The 22,686-nt window shown below is 43.8% G+C and overlaps 1 protein-coding gene across 3 annotated transcripts in view; it reads left to right on the forward strand.

Moving 5' to 3' along the window:
• UMAD1 (UBAP1-MVB12-associated (UMA) domain containing 1) overlaps positions 1 to 22,686 on the forward strand; it is an 88,542-nt gene that overhangs the window by 45,413 nt on the left and 20,443 nt on the right. For all 3 annotated transcript variants that reach the window (XM_068157083.1, XM_068157084.1, XM_068157085.1), the window contains exon 3: positions 22,107 to 22,192. In XM_068157083.1, coding sequence (XP_068013184.1) covers positions 22,107 to 22,192 — 86 coding nt within the window. The remainder of the gene's footprint in view (positions 1 to 22,106; positions 22,193 to 22,686) is intronic.

The raw sequence follows: 22,686 nt of genomic DNA on the forward strand, positions 1-22,686 counted from the left end.
TTCTAAGATGAATTTTCATTACTTTTGATTGCAGCTATAGCTGTAAATTGATCACAGAAGCAGATGTGGAGAAGGAAATCATGCTTCAGAACACACTTGTCACCCAGTTACTTTTTACATTGTTTTTTAATTAACTTGGAAACAAATTCAAGGAAGGCAAACTCAGAATCCATCTCTTACACCTTCATTCAACATAAATATTGAAGTCCCTGAGAAGCTTTTAATCCTGTTGCTTTGTGCTTCTGATTTTGATTTTCTTATTACTAAAGCAGCAAACCCTGTTCTCGCCTTGTTCCTTCACTGCAGGCATAATTTCACCTGATGCCTAAAAGGAAAGGCATGCAGGGTGTCTGTAATATGGAGTAGACATCAGGCAAGCAGAGTGGGGTTGGAGTGTTTCCTGTGCCAGGGCATTTCCTTCCTCCCCAGATCTCTTTAGTTGCAGGGATGCTCATATCCTGTATCTGAAACTCTTCTTCTGTAGCAGAGCTTTTCTTCTGATCACAGAATCATAGGATGGAAGTGATATTTAAAGGTTATCTTGTCCAACCCTCCTCCGGTGAGCAGGGATATCTTTAATTGGATCAGGTTGTTCAGAGCCTTGTCCAATCTGACCTTGAGTGTTTCCAGGGATGGGGCATCTACCACCTCTCTGGGCAACCTGTTCCAATATTTTACCACCCTCATCATAAAAAAATGTCTCCTTTCTATCTAGTCTAAGTCTCCCCTTTTTTGGTTAAATAACCATTACTCCTAGTCCTCTTGCAAAGGGCCTTGCTAAAAGGATTGTCCCTGTCTTTTTTTTATGGGCCCCCTTTGAGTACTGAAAGGTCATAATAAGGTCTCCTCAGAGCCTTCTTTTCTCCAGGCTGAACAACTCCAAATCTCTCAACCTGTCTTTACAGGAGAGGAGTTCCATCCCCCTGATCACTTCTGTAGCCTTTTCTGGACCTGCTGCAACAAGTCCATGTTCTTCTTGTGTGGAGGCTCCAGAACTGGACACAGTACTCCAGGTGGAGTCCCACCTTTTCCCATTAAATTAGCCCCCACATCTTGACAAATTCCTAACAGGCATGGTCTTCTGACCTCCAGGTTGGTTAGATACTTTGAGAGTGGTTGGTTTTGAGACCTTATTATTCCTTTTCTTATTAATCCCACATTCCTAATTAATCCCTTTGGGGCAGGACAGGAAAACAACAACTTTTTTCTAACCAGAAAAGCTTTGACGGTAAGTAGAGTGGGATATCTCAAAGGCAAAATCCTGTATGCTCTTTTCTCCCATGTCTGATCTTGGATCTCTCTTTGGAGAACATATCTTATGAGGAGCAGCTGAGGGAGATGGGATTCTTCAGTCTGGAGAAGAGAAGGCTGAGGGGAGACCTCCCCTCACTGCTCTCTAAAGGAGCCAGTACCAGAACAAGAGGACACAGTCTCAGGCTGCGCCAGGGGAGGTTCAGGTTGGATGTTAGGAAGAAGTTCTATACAGAAAGAGTGATTGCCCATTGGAATGGGCTGCCCAGGGAGGTGGTGGAGTCGCCATCATTGGAGGTGTTCAGGAGGAGACTTGGTGGGGTACTTGGTGCCGTGGGTTAGCTGTTTGGGTGGGTTGGATTGGTTGATGGGTTGGACACGATGATCTTGAAGGTCTCTTCCAACCTGGTTTGGTTTATTCTAAATAAAGGTTTTATTCTAAATAAACCTGGAAGGAGGTTTGAGCCCAGATGGGTGTTGGCCCTTTCTCCCTAGTATCAGGTGATAGAATGAGAGGAAATGGCCTCAAATTGTGCCAGGAGAGATTTAGGTTGTATGCTAGAAAAAAAATTTCTTTCCTGCAAGAGTGGGCAGGTATTAGAACAGGCTGCCCAGGAAGGTGGTGGAGTCACCATCCCTGGAGGTGTCCAAACACTGTAAACATTGCACTTTGGGACATACTTAAGTGGTCATGGTAGTGTTGGTTTGATGGTTAGACTTGATCTCTTGATGAGATCTTTTCCAACCTTAATGATTCTATTTTATGACTCTCTGATCTTACTCATTTAAGAGTTGTTTGGCTGGCAGAGGTTTTGTGAGTCAGGAGAATCCAATTTTACCACCTTGCTGCCACTTAAAAAGCAAAGGTGCTATTTTCCTCCACTTTGGTGAACCTTACTTTGCTGCAGCTCTGGTGTTTGCTGGACTTGGTCAGTTAGCTCAATTCCAGAAAAGGGTGAGTTAATAAGTGGAAAGTCTGATGTTTGTCAGAGTCAGTGCCAGGGCAGGACCTTCAAGTGAGTGGAACAGGTAATCCCCTCCTTCATGGTGGTGAGTAATTAGATCAGCTCATGTGGTCTGCCACAACATCACCTTTATCCAGGCAACAATGAAAGGTGACTGATCATATTGCATGCAGGAGTTGCTCTGCTGAAAAAATCACTCCATCTTAGGCTCTCCTATGAAGGAGAACTGGTTCCTTCAGCCCTCTTCAGACTCTGTGTTCCTGTCGTTTAATTTTTCTGCAGTTTTGTGGACTTCCTTCTGGGTTAGTGCTGTGCTCTTCTAGTAAGGTGAATATCAGTTTGAAAGGCTTAAGTGATGGAGCCAGTTAGTTTAAGAGGGAAGACAGAAATGGAGGTTAGGAATGGAGGTGCATCCTTGGACATCAGTGAGCTGTTTTATTGCTTCTTAATGTCTCATCACTCAGTACTATTCAGATACCTGATAGGGAGCCAAATCTGCTTGCTGAGGTTAGAGCAAATTCAGCCAGCAGAAACAGTTCTTCTGGATCAGAGAGGTGAGTGGACATCCTGAGGAACCAGACTAGCCTCAGAGGGCAGAAGGGGAATGGGAGGAGCAGACAGCTTAAAACAGAGAGAAGAGGCTGATCCACACATTTTGGCAGCATTGAGTTGGTCTGAGGGCTGTGGACGGTGTCTGTCCTGCTGCCATGCTTGTGTAAACCTCAAGGCACCAAGTTGTCATACTCATCTCTTGGTTGGAAGAGACCTTTGAGATCATTGAGTCCAGCTGCTTTTCTAGAGTTTGCAGTCCCACCACTACTGCTCAGCTACTTCTGCTGAACCACATCCCACAGTACCATATCCATGCATCTTTTAACTAACCTCCTGGAATGGTGACTCCACCACCTCCCTGGGCAACCTGTTCCAATGCCTGAGAATACTTTCTGTGAAGAATTTTTTTCTGTATGCAACCTGGACCTCCCTAGGCACAACTTGAGGCCATTTCCTTTTGTCCTGCCACTTGCTGAATGTGAGAAGAGGCTGACACCCACCTTGTTCCGTCCTCCTCTTCAGGGAGTTGCAGAGGGTTATGAGGTCTTCCCTCAGCCTCCTCTTCTGAAGACTAACCAGCCCCAGTTCCCTCAGTCATTCCTCACAAGACTTGTGTTCAAGGCTCTACACTGGCTTGGTTACTCTTCTTTGGACACACTTCAGCACCTCAATGTCCTTCTTGTAGCGAGGGGCCCAAAACCGAACCCAGTATATGATACAAAATCAGTTGCCTTCCAGACAGAGGTCATGTCTTTGGGGGGCAAAATACCAGCTTGTGTGCATGGATCTGGATTTTTTCACCTTCTGGTTTGTCTGCACCTCAGTCTGCATAACAGCTGTGGGCAGATCATGGTGTGAGGATTTCAGGTTCTCCAGAGCACGTGTTCAGGAAGGGTGCACGTGAAGCAGTAACTGCATCATGGAAACTGGATTCTCTCTTGTTCTGTGAAGATCATTAATCTGCTGCAGCCGCTGCCTATCAGATACAGGAGTCCAGGTCATTGTGACCTAGAATTTTCTGCTGCCAGTTTTCAACGACTTGAATAGGTATCTGGTAACACAGCCCTTTGTGCTTGGGATTTGTTGGTTCCTTAGCTTGTTTTCTAGGGAGACAGTGGGGTGACATTGTTGGTCTGTGCTCTTCTCCAAGTACTGAGTACAAAATGGAGGTGGGAAGGAGGATGGCTAGAAATGGGAAGCAAAAAACAATATGACTGCTCTGGGTCTCATATGTGTTTGGGACCAAGGCATTAGTTCTGTTTGGTTTCCATTGGAGAAAACCAATTGCCAACTTTTCTGCTCCCTGAACCATGGAGGGCTGGCTTTGTTTATTTTCAGCACCATCCAGGAAATGAGGCTGTGAGGTTTCTAATTGAAGCTAGCAGGCCAGACCAGTTTGTTTTTTTAACTAGGTGTATGGATGTGGTTACTAAATTTGCTGTGGTTTTCCAGAGGGTTGATCCTTAGAGCAAGTCTGTTCTCATTAATTACCTGATGCCCCATTGTGTCTTTGGCTGAAATCTGCCAGGTTGAATTCAGAGCTGCCATCATGAGCAAAGACCTTACACAGGCAGCAGCCTTCAGTTAGCTCTGGTAAAAGAGAAATCCTAAGAGCTGTGTAGAAATGTGTCTTTATTTCTCTGAGTCTCTGTGTAGCATGGTGAGATGCTGGAACAGGTTGCATGGGGAGATTGTGGATGGCCCCTTCCTGGAGGTGTCCAAGGCCAGGTTAGACAAGGCCTTAAGCAGTCTGGTCTAGTGAAGGGTGTCCCTGCCACTGGCAGAAGGGTTGGAACTAGATGATCTTCAAGGTCTTTTCCAACCCAAACCATTCTAAGGATCTTTGAATCTCTAGTTTCCCACAGCCCACTGATGCTAACAAAAAGAGTAATTTCCTAATATAAGAAGTGTTTGAGTATTTTGGTGTGTTGAAGAATTCCGCCGGGGGTTTAATCCGTGCGTGCTAGTGCACCTTCAAAATTTTCCGTCTTGATTTGTGTCATGTCTAGAGTGGAGGCTGCATTTAGATCCACAGTGCTGCCTTCTGTTTTTCTCACGGTGAAAAGCAAGCCTGGTGCTGTAGGGTGTTTGCACAGACAGCCGAGCCACTTACCTGTCTGAGGATTGCTCATCCTGCTTCTTGCTCCTGGAAGCAGGGTTACTTTCCATCGCCTATGTGCCAGCTCTGCCAGCTCATTTGATGTCTCTGATTTAGCTCACTAACCTGGCAGCAACCTAACCAGCAAGTAAGGAAGTATGCATTTACCTTTTTTAACCAGTTCAGTGAGCTCAGGTGGCTTGCAAGAGCTCAGGAGACTTTGGGAGCCACCACAATGAAAACAACAGAAGCACAGAGGCCGGAGGGAGAGGCAGGACCGCTCCTTTTGGCAGCACTGAGCTGTTAGCCTGACTCAGCCTTGTTGTGAAAACTTACCCTTGGGTAATAATGTTCACACTGCAGGTTGACTGACAGTTCTTCAAATAGTAGCCAGAAGGGAGTTACCAGATGTGTGCAGCTTTTGTAGGGTGACCTTGTCTGTGGTGTGTTGTGTTTTGAAACAGATACTTACTCTATTCTGATCGTGTTATTGCATGAAAGTGTTCTGCAGAAAAATGACGTGTGCAGGGCAGACCTGTCTGGAAACTTGACATTGAGCAAGTGGGTAAGGAGCCACAGAACCTGGAAAAAATTGTACTTCAGCCTCTGGGACAATCTGCCTGTTGGATTTTGGGGAATTCAGAAACCTTTGCATTTCTGGTCTGCTCAGCGTTGCAAGCTCCAAAGCCTGAGACAGAGTGGTTCTTCATCTTTGAACATCAGGAAGTTTTTCTTAGATCTGATCGCCTCTGTTAGTGTAGCTGCCACGTGAGCACTGCTCTTCAGTACCCATAAGCCTGGGGTTCCCTTGAAACCCTGGCTGCAGAGTTACAAACCCACCACAGCTCACCCTAGTGGCTCCCAAAAGCCTCTGGGGAAGTGGGTGTTGCCATCACAGGAAACAGGAAATGCTCTTTTTTGGAAATTGCTTGTCTGCCTTTGTGCTCTTCAGGCTGCTGTGATCCTGTGTGGGTGTTTTGCTGTTGCTTTTATGACAAATAGAAATGGTTTGGTTTCAGCTGGAAGATGCCATTTCTGTGCAAGAGTTTAGGGAAGGGGCTGATGTGCACCTGGCATAAGTGACCCTTCAGATGGTTCCACACCATTAACAGCTGATGAGAAGAGTTCTGGGGGGCTATGACTTTCCTTCCTTTTCTCCAAGTATGTGAAGAATATGGTACAAAATACCTGCCACATGAGGAAAGGCTGAGAGAACTGGGTTTGTTCAGCCTTGAAAAGAGAAGGCTGGGGGGAGACCTTATTACCATGGACCAGTGCATCAAGGGTGTTTTCCAGGAGGATGGAGATTTCTTTTTACAAGGAGTCCCATGGAAAAGAACAAGGGGTCATGAGTCCAAGTTACTCCTGGGGAGATTCTGATTGGAATCCAGGATAAAATATTTCCCTGTGAGTACAGTTGGACATCGGAATCATCTTCTAGGGGAAACAGTGAACAGTTTTAAGACTCAGCTTAACAGGCTGCTGGGCCACCTCATTTCAACTATACTGTTACCTGGAAAAGTTTGGTCAGATAATCCTTGGAGGTCCCTTTCAACCTGGCGTTCTGTGATTTCTGTGAAAATCCTGGCAGACTTTTAAAATGAATTAGACTAGAATAGAATTAACCAGGTTGGGAGAGACCTTTGAAATCATCAAGTCCAACCCATCATCCAACACTATCTAATCAACTAAACCATGGCACCAAGCACCCCATCAAGTCTCTTCTTAAACACCTCCAGTGATGGTGACTCCACCACCTCCCTGGGCAGCCCATTACAATAGGCAATCACTCTTTCTATGAAGAGCTTCTTCCTAACATCCAGCCTAAACCTCCCCTGGCGCAGCTTGAGACTCTGTCCTCTTGTTCTGATACTGGTTTCTTGGGAGAAGAGACCAACCCCCACCTGGCTACAACCTCCCTTCAGGTAGTTGTAGACAGTAATAAGGTCTCCTCTGAGCCTCCTGTTCTCCAGGCTAAGCAACCCCAGCTCCCTCAGCCCCTCCTCTTAGGGCTTGTGCTCCAAACTAAAGTCCTGCACAGTTGCATTGTTTTCCTCTTTGCTTCGTGGGCAGTGTCAATGTCACTTCTCACTGTACACACAAACACTTTGATATTTCATTGAAAGATGCAGCCAGAATCTTGTCAGCTGGACTTTTGCATCTGTTACCCCTTGTTTCTTTTTAAATGGCCTGGTTTAACATGGTGGGGCTTTGTTTAGACTTTGTAAATTAAATTTCTCTGCTCAGAAATCCTCACTCCTAACTTCTGCCCTCCTCTTCAGACACTTGTAAGGAATTCTGCTGGTGCTTGTTTGTGCTGATGCTTTGATTTTATTTTTTTTTTTCCAGTTTTTTTCATCTGACAGATCTTTGCTGTAACATGAAACTGCAATTGAAGAGCCTAAAAATGGTTAGAAAGGTTTTGCTGGACTGAAGCCAGAAATGCTGAAAATCCATGAATGTTTAATGCCATTTACCTCATTGTCTTCAAAGTCGAGCTGGTTTTACTGATAGTATGTTGAAATGAACATTGCCATGGTGTTTACACACAAGTCAAAAGTAACCCAGAACTCCCTTAGTGTGGTTTCTTCTACAAAGCTGGCTTGAAAATGAGTTCCTAGAAATACTAAACCAGCTTAAAGCACAAAAGTAGGTGGAAAATAACACTTTAATCCTGGTTAATCCACATTATTGACCCATGTGCTCTCAAAAATCAAATAACTAACAAAAATTGTGTAGTCCTTTAATCATCTCCGTGGAGCTGGCTATTCATGAGAGAGGTCTGCTCCACTGATTAGCTGCTGTACCAGTTTGTGCCATTTCTGAGGACAGGTTAAATGGACTTAAGTTTTATTTTGTGGGGAGGCTGCCAGGTTCTTAACCTGGTTGGTTCATTTGGTTGTTTTTGGATCCCTTTCCTGAATCGGCGGCAGATCAGAAGGTGGTGGCAGTACAATGGAATTAGTAGCATAAATCAAAATGAATATTTGAAGGAGTTATGGAAGCTGAGATGTTGTGTCTGTTTTATTGAATCACTTACTGAGATTCCTTTCAGATGTAGGTCTTCTCTTTTTTTAACATTTAGAACCTTCGTGTAACAATTTGGGGGTTGTTTATAAACTTGTTACCACACAAAATCCAAACAGAGAGTTTAGACTTCTTTGTAGAGGAAAACAAAATCTGCTGTGTTCAGAAATACTCTGCAAGCATGTGTCAGAAAAGCAAAAGCAGCAGTGGATGTACCATAAGGTTTTCTGCTCAGAATTGACATCATATAGTCACAGTGACATGAGATTGCCAGGCTGCCATCTAGAAAAATGTGGAGGGGGAAGCTCTTTGAGCAACAGGATTTGTAAACCTTCTGGTGGAAGCTTAGATACTGTGATTGAACTTACTGCATCAGGGGGATTGGTTCCACACAGAAGCTGTATTTCAGTGTATCAGTATAAACTTGGTGTGTGGTGGTTTATGTTTTAAATTAGTTCTGCTTAACTTTGTTTCAGAATTGAGTGAGGGCTCCCGTGCTTGCATCAAGAATAGTGTGGCCAGCAGGAGCAGGGAAGTCATTGTGCCCCTGTACTCTGCACTGGTTACGCCACACCTTGAGTACTGTGTCCAGTTCTGGGCCCCTCAGTTTAAGAAGAACATTGAGACTCTTGAACTTGTCCAGAGAGGGGCAACAAGGCTGGTGAGAGGCCTTGAGCACAAGCCCTATGAGGAGAGGCTGAGGGAGCTGGGATTGTTTAGCCTGGAGAAGAGGAGGCTTAGGGGAGACCTCATTGCCCTCTACAACTACCTGAAAGGTGGTTGTAGCCAGGAAGGGATTGGTCTCTTCTCCCAGGCAACCAGCACCAGAACAAGAGGACACAGTCTCAAGCTGCGCCAGGGGAAGTTTAGACTCGGGGTGAGGAGAAAGTTCTTCACAGAGAGAGTTGTTAGCCACTGGAATGTGCTGCCCAGGGAGGTGGTGGAGTCACTGTCCCCGGAGGTGTTCAGGAGGGGATTGGATGTGGCACTTGGTGTCATGGTCTAGTAGTCATGAGGTCTGTGGTGACAGGTTGGACTTGATTATCTTTGAAGTCTTTTCCAACCTTGTTGATTCTATGCCTCTGAGAGGATGATGGCACTTTAAGTATAAAAAAAGTTTCTTGCTGTGGAGAAGATTTCTTACTTTATTTATGTAAAAGTTACCTTTAAGTGAGTGTTCTGTCCCATACATCAATTCATGGAATCATGGAATGGTTTGTGTTGGAAGGGACCTTAAAGACCACCTAGTTCCAGTCCGCTGCCATGGGCAGGAACACCTTCTGCTAGCCCAGCTTGCTCAAGGATTTGTACAACCTGCCTTTGAACACTACAAGGCTTGCAGCCTCCACAACTTCTCTGGGTAACTTGTTCCAGTGCCTCACCACCCTCATGGGGTAGAATTTCTTCCTAATATCTAATCTCAGTCCAGCTTCTTCCAATTTGAAGCCATTATCCTTTGTTCTGTCACTCCGTGTCTTTGTAAAAAGTCCCTCTGCAGCGCTTCTGGAGGCACCCTTCAAATCCTGGAAGGCTGCTTTAAGGTCTCCCTGGAACTTTCCCTTCTCCAGCCTGAACAGCCTGAACTCAGCCTGACTTCACAGGAGAAGTGCTCCAGTCTGTAGTCATCTTTGTGCCCTTCTCTAGACCCCCTCTAACAGTTCCATGTCCTTCTTGTGTTTGGGACTCCGGAGCTGGACACAGTACTCTAGGTGGGGTCTCAGCAGAGCAGAGGAGAGCAGGAGAATCACCTCCCTCAACTTGCTAGCCATGATTCTTCTCCCACAAAGTATTAGCTTTGCTTTTTGGTACTCTCAGAACTTCTAGAAGATGTGACAAAACCAGTTCTTGGTAACTCCCATGAATGCTGCAGGCAGCTGCTGACATGAGAAGGCTGGGTGTTGGAAATGAGGTTGTGTGTGTTCATTTGCTTATCATGGTGCATCCCACAGCAGCTAGTAGGACAAAGATAGAAGTGGCCCTAATACACAGAATCACAGAATCACCAAGGTAGGAAGAGACCTCAAAGATCATCAAGTCTAACCTGTCACCACAGACCTCATGACTAAGCCATGGCGCCAGGTGCCAAGTCCAGTCCCCTCTTGAACACCTCCAGACTGAGTGACTGATAGACAAATTTCTCTCTGGGATTTCCCCCTCTTGTTCATTATGTAAAAAAAAAAAAAATCATATTTAAGCATAACTGAAATGCTCTCAAGAGAATAAAAAATACTCCCTGGAATAGGAGAAATGAAGAAGTTCAGTTTCACAGAGACTTCCTTGAAGATCTTCCAATCCCTCTATCTCTCTACAGTAGCCCTGACTATTTTGCTGTGTTGTTATAGTGACCTCCCTTTGTTCCCAGTGACCATCCCTCAGCAGTATTTGCCAGCTGACCTTCTAGCAGGCTCAGAAGAACTGAGAGCAATGGGTTTTTCTGTCAGCAGGGGCATCACTCCTGTTCTCTCCTTACCTCCCATCCACAGGTGATTATATTCTGTAAAAATCACCAAGTCTTCTATCTCTGTGCCAGTTTCAACTATATTGGATGATGTTTATTCTGCATTATCAGGGACAGAAGATTGGTCATGTAAATCTCATTCCTTAGGAGACCAAAACCAGCTTGAATTTGCATTTATTGTTTTTTTGATAGCACAATTTGTGTTGATGCAACAAGCTTGTGTGCAAATACTAGGTTATCAGCACCTCAGTTTTTGATAGGCAAATAATTGTAATGGGTGCTGGACCTACTGATATGTGAGTTAGAGTGTAACTGAGAGCTGAGAAGCAGACCTCCTTGCAGGCAAATCTCTGTCCTCATCAAAGTGGCCTTCAGTGTGCTGGTTTCATTCTGGACATGATTGCCTTTAGTATTACCTCACAAATCAAACAGGGGCAGGGGACTCCTCATCTTGTAGTTGAATGAGGCTAATGAGATAATCTTAATTTGGTAGGGAAGAGTTGACTGTTACAATAAATCTCTACCTTTTGAACACCACCCGTAATCTGAGGTGGGTTTTAGAGGTTGGTTTAACTAGCCACAAGAAAATGCTACAGCTAAAATGTGTTTCAGGGGAGGTTCCTTGCCAGCAGGACTCTGTGTGAGCTGTGCTATTGTCTTCAGCTGAGTTTGTTGTTGTTACTAATGTTTCCCCAAAGCCTTTTACCGCTCATCAGTAAGAGGTAAAGACTTTTATTGTTTTGAGATTAAGCTTTTTATCAGCCTTCCAAGCAAAATATGAAAAAAGCAGGAAGTATTGTGAAGGTCATGACTGTCATTTTCTCATCAAAGGTAACGAAGACAAAGTTAGGCAAGAGAAACAGGCAAATACTACAATAATATTGTCCTAGCATGCAAACTGCTGCTTCTTTTGCACTTGCTACGTACCAGTCCATTCATATAGCTAAATGTAGACAGCTGTGGCTACCCAGGAAACAGATCTGAGCATGAACTGGAAAGAGATTATGTAAATTAAAACTAAACTTCTCCAAACATCTAAAAAATTAAGGGACTTCGTGTTTTATTCTTAACCTTAAAATAATATACTTAATCAGGAGGGTGACTGAAGTGATGGAGATGACCCTGACAATAAGCTAACACTCAGTGATTATGTAAATAATACATTTTTGAACAAAGAGATAAATCATCTTAGGAAACTTTGCTGTTTTTAAAAAAAAATAGATGAAATGGTTTACTTCCCAAGAAAAGTGATTCACTTGGGCTTGGGAAGGTGCATTTGTTTTGATGTGAAGAAGGAAGGGCTTAACTGACGGGAACATTAAAAGTTCTCTAGGAATGTCAAAAACTGAGACCTAATGCATGTGGAGACTGGCCTGTGACATCTAATCTGTGCCTTCCAGGCAGTTTTGGAGACTCTTTTTGTTAAGAACAATGTTTGTGATAAATGCTAACATATAATAGATGTCCCCAGAACAGTATCAGTCGAAGAAAGGAAGAGCAGTGAATAGTTCTGAGGTTCTCCCTGAGGCATGGGCACACACGCCCAGATAAATACGGTTGTTGGGTCAGAAGACTTAGAGGACAGGCACCTCTTTGTGTAGCTTTTGTTTTCAGTTCTTTCTTATGAGATGATGGAATACCAGGAGCCCTCAACACAGGAAGGACATGGACCTGATGGATCAGGTCCAGAGGAGGGCCACAAAAATGATCAGGGGGTTGGAGGACCTCTGCTATGAGGACAGGCTGAGGGAGCTGGGGTTGTTCAGCCTGGAGAAGTCTCCAGGGAGACCTAATAGTGGCCTTCCTGAAGGGGGCCTTTGAGAAGGCTGGAGAGGGACTGTTTGCAAAGGCCTGCAGTGATAGGGTGAGGGGCAATGGCTTGAAATTAGAGAAGAGCAGATTTAGGTTGGATGTTAGGAACAAGTTCTGCACCATGAGGGTGGAACACTGCAGCAGGTTGCCCAGGGAGGTTGAGGCCCCATGCCTGGAGCCACTCAAAGTGAAGTCAACAGGGCTCTGAGCAGCCTGATCTAGTGGAGGATGTGCCTACTCACTGCAGAAGGGGTTGGACTAACTGACCTTTGGAGGTTCCTTCCAAGCCAGGCCATTCTATGGTCCCATAAACCCTTGCTTGGACCTGTGTATCACTGGTTGTTTCAGTACTAAGGATGCATTGAGTAGCTGTTAAGTCTACTGCCTGCTCATTCTGATAGCAACTAGGTAAGAAAAGTGCAGCAGCATCTAGGGGAATGAACTCTAGAATGAGATTTCTGAAGAGCAAGATGGAAAATTGAGATCTACTGAAAGATAATGCTGTGGTGAAGGGGTTGAGTGTTTTTGTGGGCTGCTTAGAAAGGCTGGTTTGCACATACAATGGAGGAGAAAGTACTTAGATGGATGCATCACAGCAGTAAATCAGAATGAGATTGATCCTTAGCATTTCTTGGTGCTTGACATGAAAGTATCATGAGTTAAAACCAAAGTTAAAAAGCATTTTATCACAGGGGATTTTTGGCTCATGGTTGAATGGATTCTGGAGGTTTCTTTGAGCATGACTGTGGGCCTGGAAGTAACAAATAGCAGAGGCAAAGGCACAAAAAAACCCAACCAACTGAGAGACAGGAGAGGCTGTGAAATCATCTTTGGAAACTCAAAATTCAGCTGGACAAGCACTGTGGGAACATAGTTTCACTTTGAAGTTAGCCCTGTGCTGAACTGAAGGTTGGATTAGTGGGGTCTCCAGGGATGCCTTCCAACCAGAATTTTGCTCTGAAACTTTGGCTTTTGATTTATCAGCTTTCTAAAAGAGTTGGGCACCTCTTATAAGAAAGCCATATGACAGGGGGGTCAGGAGAGCTGGAATGACTTAGCCTCAGTGAACTGCCTAGAGATGGACTTGGATTTAAACTCTATGGGTCCCTTGTTTTAGGATCTAGGAAGGCTTTGAAAGAAGTAAAGCTTTTAAGAAATTGGAAATAAACCCACAGCAATAAAGAGCTTTTTGCAAATTTAAAAGTATGTAGAACTGAGACACCAAAACAAAACTCTACAGGAGCCTCTCTCCCTTTCTTTTTCTGTTGTCATCTGCCTGAAAGATTTCCATTGGTTTAGAAAAAAAAGCAAAAGTGTCTGTAGGGGAGTTTTTAACCTGTGGTTTTGCTGTGATCTTGATAGAGGGATGCAGGTAGAAAAGGCTGGCAGAATTGTTTAGGAAAATGAAAATTCTGCATTAAGGTCACCTGCAGAAGGCTGGGACACCAAAATGAAGCTAGGTGGCAATTTGGAGTGCCACTCCCCTAATCTTTAGTGGCGTGTTCATAGGTGGATTTGCTGTTCCTCTTCATTGGGAAAGGACTGAACCTTGTTGCTTCATGCCTGTAAATGCAAGAACATTCAGGATAACATTTACCTTCTGATAGTTTCCCCCTCCCTTTTACAACTTTGAAGAAATCAGTCTTTCAGGCTTTTTGTGCTGCAGGGTTTATGTAGATTTTTCTCATCCTTCTTTGGGATTATATTAGAGAAGGTACTGGTGAATTCTACTCCCATTCAAAGATTTATTTGTAGGACTCCTTACTAGCCAGCTATAAAACCACTGTTGAAACTCACTAGAAGGCTGCCAGAGACTTACCAGGTATGTGCTTAGGCTAACACAGACCTCTGTCTTAGCATGGGCTTGGACAGACTTCCTTCTCGTTCACCCTTACGCAGTTTAAACTCTTAAACTCTTGTTTTGCTGAGAGTTGCAGCTGTAGAGAATCTTTTTTTGCTGATATGTTGGGTTTTTAGGGTGTATTATTAGCTTGTTGAAATGAAACTGCTGTTGATATGAATATGTAACCAGGATGAGGTGACCTGAAACTAGGATGACTTCATTGTTTTGCCATCTATACATATTCTTATAAGGCTATTATGTTTTGGCCATGTGCACATGGAATCTAATGAGGATTAATATGTAGCTTTCATAGCTTTCAATGCTGGCCAGAGAGGTAGTTCCACTTCTAAGAAGAGAAAAGCCACCTATCCATCAATGTCCCATCTCTCCCTGTGAAGAGGACAGCAACTGCCCAGTGTCTTATCTGATTCAGATGGCTCATTGAGTGGTGTGTTAATCACTGGTGGGAACTGCCAAATTGCATACAGTTTATTATATTTAGCTATAATTGTGTACAGTCCATTCAAGAGGGCTGAACTTGGTGATCAGGACGAGGGGCAGTGGACACACACTGGAACACAGGAGGTTCCACATAAACATAAGGAAAAAAACTTGTTCCCTTTGAGGTTGGCAGAGCACTGGACGAAGCTGCCTGGGGAGGTTGTGGAGCTTCCATCTCTGGAAGCATTCAAAACCCACATGGTTGTGTTCCTGTGTGATTTACTCAGAGTGATCCTTCTCTAGCAGGGGGACTGGACTGCATGATCTTCACAGGTCCCTTCCAACCCCTACTGTTCTCTGATTCTCTTATCATTAAAGATACTTTCCAACCCAAACCATTTTATCATTCTATGCATGTTAACCAAGACTTCTAACGTTATTCCCTCTGTCTTCTGTTAGTTGTCTTGATCTCATGAAAGCAGCAAAATTTTGTGTTCCAGGACCTGCCAGCAGTATTGCCTGGTACCGCCCCACTGCAGTCCCCAGCTCACTCCTTGGGTAGGAATTGGCTGGTGAATATATTTGACTCCTATTGTGGATTGCAACCTTGGCACTCTTCTTTGTTACTAAATGAAACTATGGATTCTTCTGGAAAGAAACAAGGGCAACTAATAAGAGGCTTGAGAATGGAAAAGGCAGTGAGGAGAACAGCAGCTACTTGACATCTGTTGCTGATTGTCCATCTGCTGTATGGGGAAAGAAAGGAAAAGAACTTTTTACTAATAAGGTTGCAGTGGTGTGGAAGGAAATGGAAGATGTGAGACCTTGGCAGTGGGTACTGGAGAAACGAGCAAGGCAAGGAAGAGACTGAGCAGAAACATTCCATCTGTGCTGAAAGAGCTAGAGGCTGTTTAAAGAGGCTGTGAGAACTGAAGGACTCAGAAAAGTGATACTATCAAACCCCTTTGCAGATAATTGCTGTTGCAGGCACTCCTGAGATTCAGACCTTTGGAGGGGAGGGGAAATTCCATTGCTGCTTCAGTACCTCCCAAGACCAAAAGCAGTACCACTATTGATGGACTGAATCCTCAAGTTCAGTTTATTCTGGAGCAGGGGGCCTTGAAATTGGTATGTCTGGCCTGTCTTCCTCACCTCAGGGAGAAAGGGGAGGATTAGTAAGAAAGACAGGCAATAAACTGCAGTAAAACTTTGATGCTCCCACAGAGTCAGCCTCCCCTGTTTTCAGATCCTCCTAATCCTCTCTTAGAACTTTTTGTCTTTTTACTTCCAAGTAGAAGCCAGAATCCTTGGTCCTTGTCCTTTCTGTGCAAGGTAAAGAAGATAATGACAGACAACAAAGAGTTAAGTGTAATGGAAATAGCTTGTCTTTCTTTCCAAGCTGAAGGTGACATTTGAAAATCCATGTATTTGGTAGGTGGTTACTGCTTGCTGGTCTGCATGTGCTTCAGTCTCACAGGAGTCTTGCACAGCCCAGGACAAACTACAATCTGAGTTACAGAAGACTCTAAAATATATTTATACTTGGTTTGAATTTTGTAAACTGAGGGTGGGCTGGACTTTTAAATGCTCTCTGTTGATCATGACTACACAGCTTGAGGATAACAAAATGCTGGAAGAGGAAAGAGTATAAATAGAAGTGCCACTTCCTTGTTGAGTAGAAGCCAGACTTGTGGTCGAACCTTTTTAGATCAGAGTTTGCTGAGGTCCAGATAGGCAGATGAAGGCAGACTTCTGAAGAAATCAAAAATTCTGAGGTCTAAGGAGGGTGGTGCTGAAGCCTGGACTTGGGATTTCTTTTCCTGTGCAACACCTGGCTGCAGTTCTTGGAAAAAGATGCCAGTGGAACTTGGAGAATTTTGGTGTAAATCCAGCACCAGCTCAGAGGAAGGAGGAACATATATCTGACCAAGCATTGAGTGCAATGCCATTTATTTGAGCCTGGAAAAGGCTTAATGTAACTTAAACATAGTCTCCAAGACCGAGGATTTGAAATAAGGGCTTATCTGGACAGTAGGAGAAATATTTCAACTGCTTTCTTTTCAAACTTGAAAATATTTTTCCATTGATAAATAACAATTCACAACAAGAAGCATGATTTTTTTTTTTTCCTGGTAGATTTTTCCCCAGTGATGTCCTGCTTAAAACTTATTGCACTGCATTGTAACTGAATGCATCCTCAGCAGATTTGCAGATGGTACCGAACTGACTGGTGCAGCTTGTAAGTCTGAAGGACAGGATGCCATCCACAGGGACCTGGACAGGTTGCAGAAGTGGGTTGAGGAGAATCTGATGAGGTTCAATAAGGAAAAGCATAAGGTCCTGCACCTAGGTTGGGGCAATCCTAGATATCAACACAGGCTGAGGGATGATGAAATTGAGAGCAGCCCTGCAGAATAGGACTTCGGGGTGCTGGTAGATGAGAAGCTGGACACGAGCCAGCAGTGTGTGCCTGCAGCCCAGAAGGCCGATGGCAGCCTGTGCTGCATCAAAAGAAGTGTGGTCAGCAGATGGAGAGCCACTCTGCTCTGCTCTGGTGAGACCTCACCTGGAGTACTTCATCCATCCCTGGAGCCTTCAACACAGGAAAGATATGGAGCTGATGGGGGGGGGGGGTACAGAGGAGGGCCACGAAAATGATGAGGGGGCTGGAGCACCTCTGCTATGGGGACAGGCTGAGGGAGCTAGGGTTGTTCAGCCTGGAGAAGAGAAGGCTTCAGAGAGATCTAATAGAGGCCTTCTGGTAAAGGCTGGAGAGGGACTGTTTCCAAAGGCCTGCAGTGATAGGGCCAGGGGCAATAGTTTGAAATGAGAGAAGAGGAAATTTAGATTGGATGTTAGGAACAAGCTCTTTAATGTGAGGATGCTGGAAGAGTTTGCCCAGGGAGGTAGTTGAGGCTCCATTTCTGGAGATATTCAGGGTCAGGCTTAACAAGATTCTGAGCTCTAGTGGAGGATATCCCTGGTGACTGCAGGGTGGTTGGACTAGCTCACCTTTGGAGGTTCCTTCCAACCAAACCATGCTGTGATCTGATGCATAAACCATGTTTGCACTGCATGGGATGCTCTTTGTTTCTAATTTTTACATTTTTCAATGTATGACTTAGATTATTAATTTTTTAGAGGAGTTTTATGACTAAAACTTTGCATAGTGCTTTGAAACCAAGGAATATATAAGCCAGAATCTAATTGTTTTGTAAAAATGAATCATTTTGTCTGTTATCTCTTAATTAAAATAGAGCTTTAAACTTGCTCTAGTTCAAACAAATCAATTCAAGAACTGTCATGGCCTATATTTATACAGGAGGTTAGGCTAGATGGTTACAGTGGTCCTTCTGGCTTATCTGTGAACATATTTGCAGTTCAGTTCTGATGAAAGGCTTTTGGGGAGTGCTGGTGGGTATTTGGTAGTCACTCCCACTAAGGTTTTGTATCTGCTTTGTTTTCAGAGCCAGATTTCCGTTCTTTGGTTTTGCAAAAATGTAATTAAATAGCTGTCTGCATCAGGGTTGTGTTAGGAAAATGGGGTTTGGGGTTCTTTTCATCAGGGTGTTTTGGTGGGAGGGATGGTTTGGTTGGGTTTTCTTCCTGGTGTTCTGAGGGGAGGAATGTTTTGATTGTTTGGGGGGTTCCATCCCCAATGAAAAGCTGTTAACCAAAATGTGTGAAGTGCTCAAAAGAATCCACATTAGTTCCTGCTGCCAAAGGTCTGTGATCTCCTGGGATGTCTTTCTATGGGGTGTTTACCTTCATCCACCTTCCTAACAGGTGGAGAGACAAAGGAGATTGCAGAGTTGCAGTGGAGAAGAGAAAATACCAGATCAGGGAAAGGAAACTGGCTTCCAGTTAAGAGCAGAGATTAGAATTTCGGTCGATGAAGAAACCAAGGCAAACAGAACAAAACAAAACTAATTAGAGAAAAATTAGGAGTAGCTGAACAAGATGGGTCCAGCTATGGCAAGCTTGACAAGGTTGGGAACTGGTGGAGCTGGGAGGTGTGTGAGGGTTTACTTATTATTTGGGCTGGTAGAAAGAAGGATGACAAATCTGTTTGGATATTTGAGATGAGTACGAGAAAGAAATACACCCAAAATCCTGATTCTCTGGGAGAATTCTGTAACCTGGGGGCCCTGATGGACAGAGCCAGCAAGAAGGCCAATGACATCCTGGCGTGTATTAGAAGGTTCTCCTCCCCCTCTACTCTGCCCTGGTGAGACCACATCTGGAATATTGTGTCCAGTCCTGGGTCCCTCAGTTGAAGAAGGACCTCAGAGAACTGCTCGAAAGGGTCCAGCACAGAGCCACAAAGGTGCTGAAGGCAGTGGAACATCTACCTGCTAAAGAAAGGCTGAGGGAGCTGAAGTCTCTTTAGCTTGGAGCAGAGGAGCCCCCTCATTCATGTTGATAAAGATGTGCAGGGCAGTGTCAGGAGGATGGAGCCAGGCTCTGCTCAGGGATGTCCAATGATAGGTCAAGGGGTAAAAGGTGCAAGCTGGAGCATAAGGAAACATTTTTACACTGTGGGGGTGACAGAGGCCTGGAAGAAGAGGCCCAGAGAGGTTGTGGAGTCTCCTTCCCTGGAGACATTGAAAGCCTGCCTGGACACATTACTGTGTGACCTACTCTGGGTGATCCTGCTCTGGCAGGGATGTTGGACTGGATGATCTTTCAAGGTGCCTTCCAACCCCTAACACTGTGTTTCTGTGATCCTAGTGGACATCATGGGCAGCTTGGTCTGCCTGTAACAGTTTTAAATCCATTAACTCAAATGGTAGAAGTCTATACCAAGGTTCATGGCTTATGCTTGCAGGACTGTATGCCTGAAAAATTGGCAAGATGTTGGGGTTTTCACATGTGCTTCATTTTATTGTATTTTATTTTAAGCAGGAAGAGCTCTGCATTAAAGTTCAGTTTCCAAACACAATTTGAGTTGTGAAACGTTATAGATACCCCTACATTTTGGTCTCCTCAAGAACTTCTGACCTCTGGGAGCTAGATGTCAAAGTTCTGAGTCGAAAAAATGTCATTTCTCTCCAAATGAGCTGTTCTTAAGCTGGCTTTCCTGTCAGCGTTTTTACATTGTTGACCTTTCGCTCCTGATTTCAAACAAAGATTTCTTTTTATCCTAAAGAAAACTAATCACAGGGGGAAAAAAAATATATATATTCTGGATAGTATTAACAAACATGCATTTGGTCTCTTGGTCCTGAGTTTTTAGGAATGTTCTGTAAAGGCAAGGAGTAAAAAGTGTGTTTCTGTCTTTGTTAAACCTTTGGCGTAACTGTTTCACTTACGCGTGCAGCCAACTTTACCCAGTGTGAGCCATCTCACTGTCTTCAATCAGCTGTCCTTTTGCAGCTGACTGGCTACAGCTCTTCCCTTCCACACTTGATGCATCTTTGTCCAGCTCACTTCAGATGGCTTGCATCTTCACAAGTCTCCATGCTGCCAGCACTAAGTTCCCTTGACAAATCCTGATTTTAGGGAGGAGTATCCTGCGGAGTCTTTCCTGCTGCATCCTTTATGGAATGTGGGACTAGAAGGGAACACAAAAGGTCATTCATCTTCCTTGTCAGATGGCAGATGTTCCTTCAACCAACCTCTGAAATCTTCTGGAGGTGGACTGCTGTTTAGAGAGACCATTTCCTTAGGTTGTTTCAAGCGTTTTAAGTAGCCTTACTTCTGGAGGAACTGCCCTAGCCTAAGTTTGGTACAATGTAAATGTATTTGCATCCTCACCCACAGCAAAGGTACCAAAAATACATCTTAGTGTCCTCTTCATAGATCTGTTAACCATTTTCACACCTCCCAAAGCTTTGCAGTTTTTCATTGCAGGGTTTGTTTACAAGACCATGCAGGCCTCTTTATTTTACTGCAAATATACACTAATGATTTGACATGATTTATCTTCTTGGCTGGTACTTAACTCATTCTCATACAGAGCTTACAGAGTTTGGTTTTCATACTCTTGGGGAGGGGGAATTGTAGGTTAATTGACTCCCCATCTCCTTTAGTCTCCACCCCCTCATTTTTTTCTGTAGAGATGGTATGAATACAAGTGCTTTGGGTTATTTTATGTGGAGAATTCCTGGGGTTTTTTTTCAGGAAAGATCTTAAGTGTAGACCTTAATGGAATTAATAGGCATTAATGACCTACAAGAATGACAGTTTATTGGTCATTCTTAAAAGACACTATTAGAAGTAATGCTTGGGTATTAAAAGCATGCCCAATGACTAAGTATCGATGCTGGTTGTCATAAGATTCTTTACCAAATCTTGTGTTGTACCCAGGGCCCTGACTGTACCCAGTCCATGGGGGATGATGACATCGTGGAGCAAGTATGCACAGACCTGGGTGTCATTAGCTTCCAGGCTAACTGGGCACAGGCAGAAGCTGGCTGCTGTTCCCCACAGCTCTTGCCAGGTGTGCCTGTTCTAACTAAAGCTCTGGAGAAAATGGAACAGGACAGCCAAAACCACAGGCTTAGCAGAGGAGTTAAACTACAGTAACTTGAACCCTTTCATTTAGAATGGCTGCTGCAGGACTCTTTAAGGATACAGACTTTCAAAAGACTCCTTTGCAGAAAGCAGTCAGTTCAAATAAAAATAAAACTGGAATTATGTGACTAAATCCTTCACTTTTCTGCACTGGCTCCTCTTACATACCATTTACTGAGTAGCACCAAGAGCAGAAGGTGACAATCCACAAAATCTTTACAACTTCTTAGACTCTCTCCCTCCAACAGGGAAGATTGGAGAAACTAAGCTAGGTGGATATTTATTGTACAACATCTGAGAAACAACTGCTGAGGTTTGTGTTTTGCTGCCTCTGCCTTTTAATAAAATTAATGATGTAGCTTCTCCCTTTGCAATCAATTTAAACATCCTTATCTCTAGTTTATTGCTGTGATCTGCTTCTCTTAGACTGGCCCCAGCTGCAGCTTTTGGGGTAAACCAAATCACATCTCCCCAGTAAAATCCTGGGAAGAGTTAGCCACATCTCTGCAGTGGAGGAGGTCAGTGCTCAGCTTGCTCTGTACTCATTGTCCTGGCACAAAGTCAGACCCTTTCTCTCCGTAAGCTGCATTTCTCTTGCAGAACTCTGCACAGATATGCTCTGTGAGGAGAGTAGGTTACAAATGGGGATAGAGTAACAGTGCACATGTCTTCCCAGCCTGATGTGGGACTGGGATGTGATGGATGTGTGCACCTGGTATCACCCTTGCACCAGATATTCACTCCTACTGCTATGTTTCCTTTGTTTGACAGTTTGCCAGTATTAGGGCTTACTAGCTCTAAAGTGTGCAAAAAAGTGTGCAAAAATAGGGGCCTATTCTTTTCCTCTCTCTTTTTTTCCCTCAGTTTTTTTTTCTCCTTTAACTAATTGACACAGATTTGTTCCTGGGTTTTGCAGACCACTTCTCAATGTTGTTCTGTTTTGTTTTGTTGAGTTTTTGTTTGATTGGGTTTTATTTTTCCTCTTTCCTGGTGTTCAAAATAGTAAAATGCAAAAGGAGTTCCTCCTTTCCAAGGAAATGGTATAATTTGATTTTAGGAAGACTCAAGTCTTGAGTTTTTCTTATTCTGTATAAAATGTGAAGGCTTTCAGTGATTTTAATATGTAATTTTTCACTTTGCTAGGTGACACAATTGATGATCATAACAGAGAATCAAAGGATAAAACTTCATTTCCAGAGACCAGACCAATGTACAACCAACCTCCACAGGTAAGAGACTGTTTTCTTGTACACACATGATGAAACTCCCATAGCAGCCCATTCTAGAAGTATGAACGTCCTGCAGGAGAAGATTCATCATGCTCACACTTTCCTTGTGGTCTATCATACAGGAAGCATTGCTCATTAGATGGTGATATTATCAAGGTCACCAATATTGATTTGAAAAAGAAACAGTCAGAAGGCTGCTTGTGTGATACTGCTGAGTATCTTATTTTTATACTTAGGATGTGCAAGCATGAAATTGTAGCTAGAATGTTAATGAATTGCATAGAGTAATTAGCATGGTGAGTAGTGATGGAAAATGCAAACATTTACATAAGTCATTTATTTCCACAGCTACCATTATAAGTTGCATGTTATAAATGTGTGAGTATAATAGACTGTCTTTGTGTGTTTGCTTTCTGTTTCTCTGCTGTGTGCCTGTAAGTCTGGATATCTTGTTGTTCATCTGGTCTGTGTAAATATTTAATCTATGTGTACCA

This window comes from Melanerpes formicivorus, unplaced genomic scaffold (assembly GCF_026170545.1).
Source record: "Melanerpes formicivorus ecotype bairdi unplaced genomic scaffold, bMelFor1.0.p_v2 SCAF_35, whole genome shotgun sequence".
Classification (NCBI taxonomy): domain Eukaryota; kingdom Metazoa; phylum Chordata; class Aves; order Piciformes; family Picidae; genus Melanerpes; species Melanerpes formicivorus.